The 16,864-nt window shown below is 33.0% G+C and overlaps 2 protein-coding genes across 4 annotated transcripts; both read left to right on the top strand.

Annotated features, from left to right (window-relative positions):
• The first annotated feature begins 2,302 nt into the window (after positions 1 to 2,302).
• LOC141487009 (ubiquitin carboxyl-terminal hydrolase 10-like) lies at positions 2,303 to 5,638 on the top strand. Its single transcript, XM_074185702.1, has 2 exons — positions 2,303 to 2,454; positions 5,320 to 5,638. Exons 1-2 carry the CDS (start codon positions 2,303 to 2,305, stop codon positions 5,636 to 5,638), a joined length of 471 nt encoding a protein of 156 aa, XP_074041803.1.
• Positions 5,639 to 6,880: 1,242 nt separating this feature from the next.
• Positions 6,881 to 11,880, top strand: LOC141486999 (uncharacterized). 3 transcript variants are annotated; one of them, XM_074185635.1, is made up of 3 exons: positions 6,881 to 7,120; positions 7,178 to 7,269; positions 10,548 to 11,880. In XM_074185635.1, exons 1-3 carry the CDS (start codon positions 7,063 to 7,065, stop codon positions 11,649 to 11,651), a joined length of 1,254 nt encoding a protein of 417 aa, XP_074041736.1. In that variant the 5' UTR covers positions 6,881 to 7,062; the 3' UTR covers positions 11,652 to 11,880. The 3 variants fall into 3 exon arrangements, with proteins under 3 accessions (XP_074041736.1, XP_074041735.1, XP_074041737.1); XM_074185636.1 differs by having other exon boundaries at positions 6,882 to 7,128; XM_074185634.1 differs by having other exon boundaries at positions 6,881 to 7,269.
• Positions 11,881 to 16,864: the final 4,984 nt, after the last annotated feature.

The following is a 16,864-nucleotide window of genomic DNA, read 5'->3' as shown; positions in this document are numbered from 1 at the left end:
GACCAGTTGGATCGCACCTTAGACCACGTTATACCTATTCAATATGAATTGATATACAAACACATTTCCTTCATTTCGAATATTTTATGTATATGAACAGCCTGGTATCTTGATGTTCATTCATCGCTATAAACTGTCGTATATAATTTTTCGTTATTACATATTTCCAACAACTTTCCGCTTGTATAAGATAAATTTTCGTTTTCAAATTTTTTGTTATTTCATTGCTCTCAATTATGTATTCTATTTGTGTTTATATATATTATACCTTGTTTTAGTCATGGTATTTTGATACGCCTTGTATACATTTCTCACGAACTAATGAACGGTCGAGCGAATTAGCCCCTCTGTATATTATCAACAAAAATTTTTTCAATCTAACACGGACACGAAGTGCTCTGAAACATACCTGCCTTTGTCATATACCTACCTACTTCACACATGAAAATCAAAGCAACTGAATTTGACATAAATTCCTCACTACATATCAAAAAGCCTTTTCTCTCAATCACACTTTAAATGTCGTATGGAATTTCATTTTTCTCTGAGTCTAACGAAATTTCGTTTCTGGTTTTTCATCATAAACGATACACGTTATGTAAAAACGTATTTTGAAACACTAAATCACTTCGCATATGCTTGAAAAATATTGAATGATAAAACAACGTTTTTTCGAAGCAATTAAATTATTCAAAATGGCCATTTCAATACATAGAAATTTCATTAAATTTTTCATACGCTTTATCGCGCTATATTTTTGATGTTTTTGAAGCGTTTTATCGTGTCAAATCTGCAAAAAATGCAAAAAATTAAGGCTTGATAAATGCATTTTTTTTCGATGCGATCAAATTGTCAAAAATGACTGTCGTAAGGCATTTCAATTTTGCGAAATTTTCAATGCGTTTTTGATGACAAAATAGAATGCTTTATCACATTAAAAACGCAGCCAATTCATCATCTGATGATACCAATTTGGTTGAAAATCATGAACGACAAATGACAGTATACTTCAAATAATCCACACTGTAGGTATACGGAAAAATCACACGTTGAAACGCTAAATACAGTTCTTTTCTTTCTCGAACAACATTCTATATACATTTTGAAGAAAAGAGAAATGAAATTTTCTTTGTTTTTTACCTCTTTTATTTGTACCTATCGTTACTGCAGTTTCGTCCTATACGGACATTTTCAAACTTATACAATAAACATAAAAAGTTTCACTTCTCTTTTCTTCAATTGATTTCCTCTACCACGTACAACGGCTACATTCATAAAGTTATATACATTTTCCCGTTATGTTTACCTACATGTGCTCAACTCCTCTTGATGATGTTCACTTGGTTGACGAAGACGCGCCTCAGTGTCCTTCTGGCATGTTGGATCGCACGTTAGGCCCTCCCAGTCATCGTCGTCGTCATTTCATTTTTTCAGTCGTTTCCCCAACGCTTCATGTTGCGCGCGCCATCTATGTTTTTCCTTCGTTATCTCCAGATGACGTCAACTTACCTAAGAGAAACGTATTTTTTATACGAGTTTTCGTGACTTAAATGAACGCTCTATTGTACACATTTATATAATTTTTCACAAAATATTCTATTTGACTGTTATATTCAGTAATACTGACAAAAAAATAAAACAACTTATGTATACTTGTCAACTTTTATATTACCTGTAGATTAAAATTTTCTTCGAGATAATTTTACATATGCTTCTCAAACGAATTTTGAAATTATTTCACCACACCTTATGCCTATTTTACATGTCGCCATGACGTTTCTTCATCAATTTCAACATCCATACTCCTTTCATGTACTTTACATCATAGTCCGTCTGCGAAGATGTGAACTATAATGCCCTTTTGACATGACGTTATCCACTCAGTGACAGGATACGTGACACTCTGGTTGACTGGGTGGTCTGTCTGCCTTGAATGGCGAGCTGAAAGGCAACCTGACTGGTGTGATAGCGTTTGTTTGCAATTAAAAAATAAAATAAAACAAGTTGAAATTACCGTGATAGAAGGCCATTGAAGAAATGCGAACCAAAATCTTGATGTTTGAAAAAATTCCTCTGCTACTTATTTCATCCAGGATATGCCCTAATTGATGGTTATATAAAATATTTCGGCCAGTGAATTCACCGAAATTAAAAATATCTTGATATGACAAACTCGACCTTCATTTGTATTTGAATTTCCTCCGTTTTATTTGACTGTTGTGGTTTCCAAAAATCTGCCATTGTGAACGATGGAGCAATTTGTTTTTTTCCCTGCAATGGAATCTTCTTCGAGGACGTCAAAATGACCGCCGCTCAAATGTCCAGTAAATTTCAATCTAACAGAGAATGCGGACATCTCACCGAATTCCATCAACACCGTGCCATTCCTATAATGGCAGCCGCTGCTATTTCACAACTCGTACCGTTCGAGTTACATCGTGACATTTCGGAAGAGTAATCATCTTTATTTCGGTACGAGTCCCCTTTCTAGTTAGTTGCAAAGTACTGATATCGACTCCAGTTATCAACCACGTGTTCGTCAACTTTTTTTCTTGCCACCTGCGCAAATTCTTCATTTTCAAACAAAATATATGAGAAGGCACGGAATTAAACAGTTTCCGTCACCTTTCATTCTAACGATTCTATGAGGAACCTGAATGTTATCTATGAGGAACCTGAATGTTATCTACGAGAATATTTTCCATCTTCACAAAACGATAATCACAAAATCACTTCAAATATTTCTCACTTGAAAATACAGAGACTACTTGCATGTCCTGAATAACATGAAACTATGATCACATATATACGAAATTTCATTGGATATATTGATGCAAGTAAAATTTCAATTAGGCTCAGGTAGAAGAAAGTCGAACCGGGCATTTTCGTACCTGTAAAAAAAAATGCATTTGAAAAATTGACACTACAACTGGTTTAAACAAAATTAAATCAGACACAACAATAAACCTGAAAGTAGGATGTGAAGAGACTGTTACGAATATTTCTTTCCATTCATTTATTCATAATACAAAGTATATTACCAACAGATTAGTCACCAAAATTTCGATCATCTGCATTATCCGAAATAGTAGCCTATGGCAGCCGGATCTGAAAAAAAAACGGAATCGAGTTCAAAGGATTGATGAACGTTCCTGTTTTCCAGCGTTTAGCGAGAACATTTCATATTTCGTAAGCTTTGATCGTTGTTTTCGTATTTTCTTTATTCAAAGTGAATCAGCTAATATATGTTCAAGTATATTTTTTACTACTTCCTGAATTTTGTTATTCAGATATAGAAATCCATTCAATTACTTTGTTTATGATAATTACACTGTACGTGATAAGAGGTTATTAATTTCAATATCTCTTATGATGGTTTTCATTCAGTCATCGATGAATATTAGAGCTATATAAAGATTACTAACTCATTGAATAAAATATTCAATAACGCATTTTTTGGCTATAATTGTTCTAGGAGGAGGTTTGCTGTCATCGGACAGCAAACCATAATGGTTAAACCTCTGAAGAAGTTAGCCACTCGCGCCAGCGAAACGTCAGGAAGAAATTCCAAAAATCCACGGCTTTCAAACTCGAAAAGAAATGATACTGTATATTAGTTATATATCAATTAACCTTACTGCATTGTAGACAGTTAGTCAGAAGTTGTTATTGTTACTCGGACACATTAGTTAGTATTTTTTTAACAAAATCTTTCAATACAGGATGTATTTTGTGACAATGACCAAAATACCTACTTTTTTATTTCAAATGCAAATGTGCAAGTTTTGAATTCTTTGAAACATTCTATACATATTTCATGTACGATGTTCAATACATATCTCCATTGTTCCGAAAATATTGTTTTAGACGTTTAGCAATTAATAACAGTGAAAAAAAGAAAATTAGTTTATAACAGAAATCCACTAAAACACCAAAATTAATAACTGACACTGTTTGGTCCTTGATGACGAAAATAAAAAAAAACGATGTCAATCTATGAGAGATATTCGAAATCTCGTCGCGAATGTCTCGGGAACGTTCTAATCTTAAATAAAAATGTATTCTGTTACTCAACTTGACGCAAGCTTTATTCGCCTTCCTCAGTCAGCTTAGTCCAGGGGTTCAGTTCGTGCACAATATTTTTTGACATAAACCCATGAGACGAAGTCTAATGACGTCAGATCAGGAGATGGTGCATTCCATCGATCCTTGCTTTCCTATCCACCGATTTGTGATTATCGGGTTGAGGTGAAGCTGAAAATTGCTGATACAATATCAAATTATCTGCATGACACTTTTGGATTTACTTAATCACAATATGAAGTTTATCAAAGTTGGTACAATATTATTTGGAAGCAGTACTAAATAACTATCGACATTCAAATCGCTATCAATGAAAAATTAACTTATGAAATGATATTCCCAACAATTTCTATCCAAATACTAACCAGTATACTGTTCTCCCATACAGTGAGGATGTTTTTCTTATGTCAATATAAGCAATTAACATAAGCGCGAAGCGTTAAGATGTACTGCTCATCATAAAATTGAACATTTTCTACATCAACTCGATTTTGCAAGCTTTGATCGCATGTCCACTATTCTACAATTTACAGTTTGAACAAAAATATCCCGTCGAATGAGAGAATGAAATCTACCCCGATTATATTTGGAATGTGTCGTTTTGTGGAGAAGTTTGTTTGCTTACTTTCCTACATTAGGATGAAAAATGGGAAAGTGGATAAAAATGTTAAGATGACCAAGAAGTTATTATAATCAATACTAGCATCCCATTCAGTCCGACGTAGATTTATTAAACGTTGCATAACATGCGGACTGACTGGATCGAGGGTAGACAACAAGATGCAAAAGAGTTTCTAGCTTTTTTTTTATTTGGACTCAATGATGAAATGTTATAACTAAAGGAGTTGGTTAAATATTACACTCAAGATGAAAAACCTCTCGTTGACTCTGCTTTTAGCAATGATTCAATTAATGATTGGAATGTAATGGAACCGAAACATAAAGGATCGACTTCACCAGTATACCAATAAGTGACATCTTCTTAGGGCAACCAAAATAGAGCATTCATCGTGTCGGGGACCACATTACTGAGAACATCCAGCCTTTCCTCGCCCTGCCACTCAAAATTAAGAAAGTGTAGACTGTTAGAGAAGCGCTCAAGGTACTCGTTTCCAAGAACAGTTTAGAGGGGCTGACTTTGTCGAAAACTAACGAGAAATTCGAAGCGTGGGAGCAAATTATGCTATGCAAACTTTCTGTTATCCTCATATTGCATCTGAAGTTTTTCGAATACAGCCACGACGGTTGCACAAAGATTATCAAGGCTTTGGAGTTTGGATTCGACTTGAAGATTGATTCGACAATGGTATCGTCGGAAACACACTCTTTAACAGAGAAGCCGTACGTACTATACGCCGTCGTTTACCGCGAAGACAAAAATGCCAACATTAGAGACTATGTGACCGATGGCTTCCACGTCGTCTACAACTGCTGGATAAGGTTCAACAATTTTTCGGTCAAGGCCGTGCAGGAAAAATACGTGCTGAAGCCCCAGGAAACGCGAGTTCCTTACTTGGTATTTTATAGACGAAGATATACGACCCGATCTAAATAATGTTTCCCTAGAGGTTGAGGTTGCTGCGGTTACGTAGAGTTTAGTGTCTGGAATCGTACAGAATTTCTTTTTTGAGTTTTTATCGAATTTGTTTTTTGGTTTTAATGGATTTTGTATTCTTTCATTCAGTTGTAATGTAAAAAATTAACTTGCTAATTTTTTATTTTTGCTATTAACGAATTGTGATCGATATTCACAATTTCAGATCTCTTATTTGAGATTAATATCGGATCACATTTTGTTATCTTAATCATTTGTTTAGAAAAATGAGTTCTCATTGAAATTTTGTTTCATGAATACTTGAGCTGGTATGATTTTATAAGTATGTATTTTATTTTATATTGATGTTTGAATAATCAATGAATGACTAATAACATCAAAAATTATTGGGGCTGCTTTTCGACTAGAAGTAGGTATCTTTTGTTTATGCATTAATGAACAATTTTTCTGATATGCAGTTAGCGAAATTCTAAGCTACACCACTGATAACTACTGTTAAGCAGACAAAAAGTAGCCAAGGGTTTCAATTTAACCAATAATAAACTATTCTTTAAAAAGGAGATGGAATAGTTTATACTTAATTTCTCATTATCAAAACCTAAATGGAAAACAAGTATTGAATGTGAATTTCTTTAATCAAATTTTTTTTCATGGTAGGTAATTTCTGCAATAAATCTCAATACTATTTCCGAAACACTTGAAAATGGGTATGGGACTTTGCATGTAAAATATGTGTAGTTCGTTCTGAAAAATTCAATTGAATGATATACCCGTTATTGCGTTTAAAATATTACTGAAGTTGGAATTGGTCACTGTTTCATGACATAGGTACGTACAAAACTGGGCAACTAAAAATACTAATTGACTTAACCAAACGTTTTTCTTGAACACTCTCCTATTTTATTTATTATCAAAATTATTACATTTCACTGATACACATTGTAAATGAAGCTTTTATGGCCTGTCATCATTACGTATATTTTTTATCTTGCGCAAAATAATCGTTGATACTTATATGACAGATTAACACAGTTCAACATAATTTTCTCAATTTATTTTTTTCTGATTTTCGCAATTATTCAAAATATTTCCGACAGTTCAATTCTTTCATATATTCACAAATTTTTGTCACATTTCTTAGTTGCACATAGTACTCCCCTTCTCTTGTCTAAGGTTCCCCCGTTCCGCAATAACCTCATAAACAGAAATACCTTCAAATTTTTTGTTCCGTGAAATTGTTTTTGTTTACTGTCACTGTTTGTTTACTTTTTACTTACTCTTTTCTGTTAGGTTATATTTCACATCATTCTAGACAAAGATAATTATAAAATTATGTGAAGTAAAATACATTTCGCATTTTAGCAACCCTTTTTGAGCAACAGTATCCTGTGAAGTGAAAAATTGAAATACCGTTTTATTAGAAAATGGATAACCCAGATGAAGATAACATGGACAAATGGATTCTTGTAGATTCAGTTGAAAGTGAAGAAGTAACTGATTCATTGTATATAGATAAACCTTTTCAAGGCATTCTTTTAGAATCGGATCTGGAATCTGATGGAATTAGTATTATTACTAACGATGGTAGTATTGTCGAAGAAGAATGTACCAGAGTTACTGATGATAACAGGGTCAGTATCTTTTTCCTTTTGTTATTAAGACCCTGTAGTATTTTGTAGTTCACAAAGTAGTTACTGATTTTTTTATTTAATTCTATTGTCTGTATATTTGTACCCAGTGTGATTCCAAGAAACACCCCATCCTTCAAATGATACCTATATCATGTCAAATGAAAATTACAAAGTAACCAAAACTTTTTCTCATTTTTTTTGCAATAAGAAGTGGATATGAAGACTTCCTGAGTCCTGAATCCAAAAGGGCCAAACTTTCATATTGGTCACTGAAATAAAAGTTGTTTTGGCTTTCTGCAACTTTTAGAGCAAACATCCAATAAATTGAAAGTATTGCAATCTGCAATTTAAAGCATTTCTGTGTCAAGGTATTAGGAATTAAAAGATTTGGGTTTACTTCTGGAGAACTTACTTTTGTTTCAACCCCACATATCAGTCACTGTTAATAAGTCTCTCAAAATGAATGGCTTCCTAAGATGCACCTCAGTACTTCACTGACATCGAATATCTGAAAATTCTGTATTGCTCTCTGGTAAGAAATCATCTTGAATACCAATCCTCTGTATGAAATCCATTATATGCAAGCCACATCTATATGTTAGAGCAAGTTTAGAGAAAATTTCTAAGATTGGTTGCATTTAAATCCATAATTATCTCCGTACTACATATACAATTATCCAAACACTACATTCTCTCACCGATCTCCAAACAGTCCATAACAGAAGGGATGATAAAGACTTGAGATATTTTTCAATATTGTCAATGGAATTTTTCACTGTCTTTCATTCGTTCGGACTTTCAGCTTCTACTAAATTCACTGTTTTCCTTTGTACCACGGACTACAAAAGCGGCAAATAAAACAGAATTTGATTTCTTTACTTCCGCATCCGAGTTATAGAAGCAGCCGAATTTGGGGTGAATATGTAGTTTTTGCAAATGTTTTTCTGATGGAACAATAAATCCGTTGATAAGTACTATTCTAATCGTTCTCATATTGTTTTCAATGTAAGAGCCACCGATTGACAGCTGTTTCAGCTTGTTGGGCATCATCAGTACCGGTCAGGCGGTCCTTGATTGAAGACAAAATGTGAATAACTGAGAAAAGTACTTGATTAAAATAACTGCGTAAACGCAAGCGAGACATAAGTAGAACCACCTATTGGTGTGGCACCCAAGTCAAATTGCCAAGTTTCTATGTCAATGTTGGTGGTTTGACCGATTAACCGACAATTACAGTAGCAGAAATTTGGGAAGGTATCCTAAAATGTCATTGGAAAACGTTTCCACATGTATCCTGAAATGATATGAAATCGAGAAGAGTTAATTCAGTCAAGCTGCTGGAAAATTATTCCATGAAAATGAAAAGATAAATAGATAAGTACTATTCTGATCATTCCATATTCATTTCAATTTAAGAGCCATTGATAGACAGCTGTTTCAGCTTGTTGGCCATCGTCAGTACCGGGAAGGCGGCCCTCGATCGTAGACAAAATGTGAAAAACTGCATAAATGCAAGTGAGACATAAGTGGACACACCAACAATGACATAAAAACTTGGCAAGTTAACTTGGGTGTCACACCAATATATATATATATATATATATATATATATATATATATATATATATATATATATATATATATATATATACATACATGTTTTCTCGGGTTTCGCTCCGTGTTCCGTGTATTTTATCCCCATAAGGATTATATTCACAACGTTTCGGCAAAGTCTCATTTGCCATCTTCTGGTGAAGTCTGGTTTTTTTTCAACCAGACTGATTAGTTCTAACTCTGTGTCTCAATTTATAGGGATGGATGTTTCCCTTTACCTGCGTTGCTGCCACTACCTGTGTTTGCTCGACTACCTGTTTTAGCCTTATTACTTGAGCTGCCTCTTCTGCCTCTGTTATTGTACCTGTATTGTCATGTGCCGAGTTTTGCTTCTGTGGTTGATCGGTCTGATTGCTTGTGCGAAGCAATAAAACGGATCTTCATGTGGATGGTAATCTTTGTGCATCATCCCTCTTGTTCATATTATTAGGCAAAGATTACCATCAACATGGAGATCCGTTTTATCGCTTCGCACAAGCAATCAGACCGCACATAACAATACAGGTACAATAACAGAGGCAGGAGGGGCAGCTCAGGTAATAAGGCCAAAACAGGTAGTGGAGTAAACACAGGTACTGGCAGCAACGTCTACCTGTGGCTCTTGAATTGAAATCAATATGGGAATGATCAGAATGGTGCTTATATATTTATCTTATATTTATATATATTTATATTTATATATATATATATATATATATATATATATATATATATATATATATATATATATATATATATATATATATATATATATATATATGTATATATGTGTGTGTGTGTTGTCGTTGAGTTCGGGTTGAACCGCGTCTAAAGTTTTGTATTCAACATATCGTTTCCAATTTTGAAGGCATTTTCAAGAATTTGATGCGATTGCGATAAAACATATGTAGGCCAGACCAACAGATGTGTGACAAGTAGAGTACACGAACATAAACTTGCTGTCCGAAAGTCAGACCCATCCTCAGCCCTGTCCAAACATCATCAAGAGACACAGCTTACAACATTGACTTTGCGAACACTGAAACTATTGCCACAGCGAAAACACTACTTACAAGCTTTGGACAATTCGCGAGACCATCTAAATTGAAAATCGACCTTTCTGTTTAAACAAACATCATAAAGAGACAGGGCTTACAACACTGACTTTGCGAACACTGAGACTATTGCCACAGCGAAAACACTACTTACAAGCTTTGGTTAATTCGCGAGACCATCTAAATTGAAAATCGACCTTTCTGTCTAAACAAACGTGATGACGGTTAGAGACTTCCTACTGCCTGGAAACCCCTAATTTCCTGATGCTCACCCCCACCAAGACATCGGGTGATGGTAAGCCCCGCCCCCACATGTCCACTTCAGTAGCTTCCGCTGATATAAATACCACCGAACACCCATCGACACCTCAGTTCAAACTTATCCGAACACACACACACACACACACATATATATATATATATATATATATATATATATATATATATATACACACAAATATATGTGTGTGAGTGTGTGTATATATATATATACGTGTGTGTGTGTGTGTGTATATATATATGTGTGTATATATATTCATTTATTTTTTCGATAGTGTTGTATTTTCATTGACTAGTTTTATATTGTTTTCTATGCCTTGTTATATTATCTATGTTATTGTTATATTTCAGGACAATCTGAATCCGAAAGAGGATACAAAGAAGTGGACTTTTGCTAATTTAAAAATCAATTCAGAAACTATGTTTAGAGAAATACCTCCAAAAACATTTTTTCTGAATTGTTTACAGGAACCTGTTCAAGAATTATCTGATCATGAATTGGAAGCTAGTAGATCTGATCTAGATGCAGATGAGATTACTTTGCATAGTGAAAATGATTCAAAATCAAAAAAAGAAAATATTAAAAATAATAAATTAGGACTCATGCCTAAGCTGCCTGCATATAATCATAACAATATGAATGGCCTCTTGATAGCAACAGTAATTTTGGCAGCCATTTGCATGTATTTGGAAGACTACTCAGATTATAATGACCAGGCAACAGATGATTTACACCATCACCAGGTGAATTATAATGATATACCTGAGGGGTTATTCAATAATATTGATGAGATTTACATGAAATATAATGTATCAAAAGTTTTGTATTTCTGTCAACAAAAATATAAATCTGGTGACAAATCTGTAGAACCGAATATTCGAAAGTGCCTACTTCAAATTGAATCAATAATTAAAAACGCCCATGACAGAAATAAAAAGAAAGAAATCAAACAACTGGAAAAATACTTGAAAATGAGAGAACACTATTTAAATGAAAAGGAGAAATTTTTGATTAAAAAAGAATATGAATTGGCGCAAACTCAATTGAAGATTAAATCAGAGAAAAATCAATTCAATTTCAAGAGAAAAATCATGAATAATTTTAAATTTGGTAATTTTAAGGAAAGTTCAATTCACAATGAATTTGCAAAACGCCAAATGCACAAAGCCTTACATGAAGAAAATATTAGATCTGTAAATGAAATTCAAAACAAAAAAAATGACCACAAACATTTTAGAAATAACAAAAGTCAACGGGATTTTTATGGAGAACATAATGAATCCACCAAGAGTTATTTCTATAGAAACAGTGTTGATGAAAATAAAAAAGTAAAAAGGAAAATAGACAAAAGTCTTTCAAAAAGTAGAAAAGAAATAAAAGACAAAGAAAAACAAACTAATTATAAATATGACAAGGTGAAAAATAAAAAAAAATATAAAAGAAGTTTATCATAATAATATGAATGAATGTCCCATTTTAGGTATAGGTTATTGACAAAAAGTAAGTTTTGTTTGATAATAAGGGAAGTTTATCATTATAATTGTACTCGAATAATTGTTCGATTTCTATGTTTTTACGAAAAAAAATTGTGATCAAAACCAATAGTTTAAGTCTACATCTTTGTAATTCCTAACCTCTTCATGGCATATTGTAAAATTGTTTTCAATAAAATTTTACCATACATTCCAGTCTTTAGTTTTAAGTGTTTACATTTCAGTTTTAATATTTTATATCTAATAACTATATATTTTGAAAATTTTGTCATTTCTGCTAGACTGTTTCGGTATCCATTACATCACACAGCTACTTAGACTTCAAAACCCAAATTAATATTTGACGTTAATTGTATTTTCATCTAATTTTTTAAAGCTTATGTACCTATACCATGTGTCCAAGAAGAGGAGCAGCATGGGAAAATCGGAAACCGTAAGAGATACAAAGTCCATTAAATTAGGGAAAAATCCAATTTTAGGGCTTATTTGAATGATGTTTAAAAATGTCTAATTGAACAATTATGGTGATATAGGTATCAGTAAAGAAGTCACCAAAAAAGCTAACTTATAATGGCAAATTTTTTATGGTTTGTATCAAAAAAGTTTAAATTGATAATGGTTTTGGATAATAGAAAAAATAAAATGAAAACAGCGATTTTCAGTTCTTTCCCATGCTGTCACTACTTATCTTGGACATACAGGATATGTTACTAGTTCCATTTCAAATTCCGAATTATATCAAGGAAATCCCAACAGACTGAAAGTTGGTTTAATTAATAACACTGATAATAAGTCAGGTAACAACAGCCACATTGGAAATTACGGACGGACATAGTATTCCCATCTTTGATAATATTAATAATAGGGGAGCCCAAGCGGGGATTTCGGAATTTACTGAAGCGCGGCAGATTAATATACAGGGGGATACCTTGTACCCGGTTAAGTACTTCCACCAAATATGAGCCCCATATATAATGCCGCCCGTGAAGGATAAACGATCAGATTAGTAAAAAAAATTGATCATCAGAAATTCTCGAGCGCGTCAGATTAAGGTAGGGTGAGTTTATTACATGCTAAAAAGTGTATATTCCAGTAATCTGACAAATTGAGAGTGACGTAAAAAAAGGGTAGGGCAGCAAAGTTGTAAAAAAACGTCATCTCGACATTTTCGAGCGTAGCAATTTTTTTTTATTGTGAAGAAAATAATTCAAAGATATCGAAAAATATATAATCTGACGAATTCCGCAAGCTGAAATAGCAAAAATTCGTCGAGAAAGTTTAATGCGTGCAGCTGCGTGATACCTATATTTCCCTCCCCGCGTTTATATTCTTTTTTCACTTTTTCTTCTATCTATTACTCTCTCACTCCGTCCCCACTCTGAATTCTGTTGCCATGACGCCATCACAGCTGATCACAGAGACTCGTTCATGATGAAGATGATGATTAATTAATCAATTAATTGATGGATGTAGCAGTTTTGTCCTATAAGGACATTTTCAAACTTATATATTGTATAAGTAACTGCAGTAACTTTAGTTACTAATAAAAATGTATGTATATATATATATATATATATATATATATATATATATATATATATATATATATATATATATATATATATATATATATATATATATATACATACAGATTTTCTAAGGGGGTGTTAATTGCACCAAAAAAGTTCTCATTCAATAATCTGACGATTTTGATCTGGCGCAAACTCGCAGCGCTTGAGTATTTCAAAATGACGATTTTTTTTTTGCACATTATAATAATGGCTGCGAGTTTGCGTCAGATCAAAATCGTCAGATTATTGAATGAGAGCTTTTTTGGTGCAATTAACACCCCCTTAGAAAATCTGACGCGCTCGATTAATTTTTTTTTAATTTTAACCCTACGTACAACCACCCACATCATGCAAACAATCAGATTACCATACCAACATTATTAAAAATACGTAGGACATTGATAGTATCAATATCTGACGCGCTCGAGTATGTCCATGCAACAGTTTTTTTTTCATATTTAATAATCTATAGCAGCTTCCCCCACCGATGAAAAGATATATATTATATAAAAATTTTTTCTTCTTATCATCTAAGCTTTGCATCCTAAAAGGTCTCTATGACGCTCGAGTAAATCCCCATTTTGCATCGTGGGCTCCCCTGCTACGAAAAATACTATATTCCTGTATCTAACTCTGTATTCTCACTTTAAGATTCCCACAGGGCTGAATACTCGGATTTCTGTTTTTCATCATATCCATAACGATAAATTGACTATGAAAAGATCCTAAATAATGTAATAATACTCTGACCCCCTAAAAGATTCCTGTCTTCAAAATCCGTTTTTTTGTTAAAGAGCTGTTGATGTCGTCCCCCTACGAATGACACCTCTTAGTAGTCAAAACTTGTTCGATCTAAGGATAAACGAGGTTTCATGTCAAATGTTTTTCAATTATTTTATAAATATGCGTTATTTGAAAATTGTACTCGAAGGTTGAAAATTTGTGACGAAATTCTCAAAAAATTTAAACAAAAGAATCAGGTACCGTTTCGAAAATATCAGAAGTGGACTATGAAAAAATAAATAAGTTTACAAAATACATGCCGGACAAAAATAGGGAAATATATGGAGAGGATGCTTTGCTTGCCGATTTTTTGGCAGGAAGCAGTCACTGTTATTTTACGGTGCAGGTACGGAAAAGTGAAGTTTTTTTTTTCAACAAACTCATCTTGTTTTTATCTATTTTTGGAGATCATTATTTCTTCATTTCGTCACCAAGAAAAATGGTTCTTTCATTTTCAACACATTCAATTTTAGATTCGGCATATTTAATTGTCTTTCTTGGCTTTACATTTTTCATATGTACATTTCAAAGCATTGTCTAACATAATTTACTTTTATTAACGAAAAGGTGTTTATTTTTTTTTACTATTTTTACATAATTGGTAGATTTTGAATTGACTTATCTATGTTACATGGCTGACGGTACTGTGAATAGCCATGATGCTCCCTAGGTGACTCAGGAGTTGATATAATCCCCGTCATAAGAGGCTAATGACCATAGCAGTCAATGCTGTTCACACAAAAAAAAATTGTAGACTTGAACTATCAATTTTCACTTGCAATCGTCCAACACGTGTTAGGAATAACACGTTAATTCTTAGCTGCCATAAATTTCGACTTCTGAGGGTTGTCGTTCGTAGGGGTGCGACAGCTGGTTAACGGAAAAACAGATTTTAAACAGATCGGAGGAATTATTGTAATTGTCGATGTGTACTTGTGAAACAGGCAAAACATCATCCACATATCTGTACCAATAAATGAATTTTTGAAAGTTATATGTTGTCAAATAGTTTTTTCAAAGTTGTCCAGGTAGTAGTGGACTTAGAGAACTACCCACTATGAGGCATTCATTGTTTTTATATATGGTGCTATTGAATTCAAAATTATTTTGGTTAATACATGTGAATAGTAGAGTGATAATATATGAAAAAATTGAGTGTTTGTGTGATTTTTAAGTAACCTTTCATCTATGATTTTGTACGACACTTCAGGAGGGACACATTCCTCCAGTATATTAACTCCATTTACAAAACATAAATTTTACAGAACTTGAAAACAATAATTCGTTGAATTTTTTAGACCTGACAATCACAAAAAACAACAAGAATGATTTCGCAATTTATAAAAAACCAACCCGTACAGACCGAATCAACCCAATTTGTGGAAATAAACTTAATCAAACGATTGCATATCTAAACCAGCACAAGGAATTTGATGGAAATAATTGAAATCTCTGGCGTAAAACACACCAGAAAAAAATGCCATTTCATTACACTTTTCGGTTACCAAGTTAGTAACAGCAGAAGATAACTAAAACTTAATCTTACGTCTATGTTAAATGTTTTATTGTACATCTGGACAAACCACCATCTCACATAATGAAGGCCATTAAATTAATTCTGGTATTACTTATTTTGTTATTGTTCCAGATGTAATTATGTAGTATCAAATATGTTACCTAATTTTTACATTTCTCTACTGATAATTATGTCAGAAAAGTATATTGGTCAAACTAAGCGGATAACAAGCTAGCTACAGAAACATGTTTCACAGATCATAAATCAAAGACGTCTTTTGTCACACAACATGCCTTAAAGGGGGCCACAGAATAAAAGTGGAGACCAGTACCTTTACGAGGAAAGTTTTCAGACGCCTAATAAAGTATAGATCGAAAAATATCGAATGAGATCTATGAACAGCGACAAATTCCCATTCCAAACAGCTCGGTTTCACCCTCTTACATAATAATTATAGATAAAAAACAAGATAATAATAAGGTACAATACTAGATAGTAAATAACATTAGGAACAATAATACTAGGATATAATTTAATAACCCTTATATGTAGGTGATGGTTCGTTCAGATGTATAAAAAACATTTACATTGTCTCAAGATTCAGTAATAGTTATCTCCGGATGATGCTAACTTGATTAGCAAAACACACATCAAGTGACAGTTTTTTTTTATTCTGGTGTCAGTTGATCCTCTGGAAAAAAAATCTATTCAAAAACTTTTTCCCGGTAACCAGCTGTCGCCCCCTACGAACAACCCCCAAAAGTCGAAACTTGTGTGAGCTAGAGATTAACGATGTCTTGCCTTTAAACGTGCGATTCCTAACACGGGATAAATATATCAAGAAACCAGATGTTAATATCTTTAGTTCAATATATGTCACAGTTCAATTAAACTTCATGGCTCGTTACTCATGAAAAGGAAAATAAATTAAAAATAGTTAAATTTGAAAAACTTTTCTATTTTTCTCATTATGAAACGAATGTTACTGGTACTGTAAAAGTAATTGAAATTCTCATCAAAACTGAGGAATCAAAATCTCTTGAAACAAATATTTTTCAAAAGTAATTTCAAAAACTACACCTCACAATTTTTCAAAAACTAGTAATACTATTTTACCATAAACCTAAATAACATTAGAATATCAAGGTTGACAATGATAAAATAGGCTACCTACTAAGAAAATCAAATCAAAAATATAACTTAATTCTGTTTAAATGAGCTTTAGTATCTAAAATTACGATAATCGGTTCAGGACAGGTAATTCACAACTTCCCAAATTAGTAAATGGATTGTCACATCAACCA

The sequence above is a fragment of the Leptinotarsa decemlineata genome, unplaced genomic scaffold (genome assembly GCF_025532065.1).
Source record: "Leptinotarsa decemlineata unplaced genomic scaffold, Ldec_3_MD MMD2_tig00078346_RagTag_RagTag, whole genome shotgun sequence".
NCBI classification, from domain to species: Eukaryota; Metazoa; Arthropoda; class Insecta; order Coleoptera; family Chrysomelidae; genus Leptinotarsa; species Leptinotarsa decemlineata.
The sequence above is the reverse complement of the archived record's forward strand: the minus strand, read 5'-3'. Positions and strand labels throughout refer to the sequence as shown.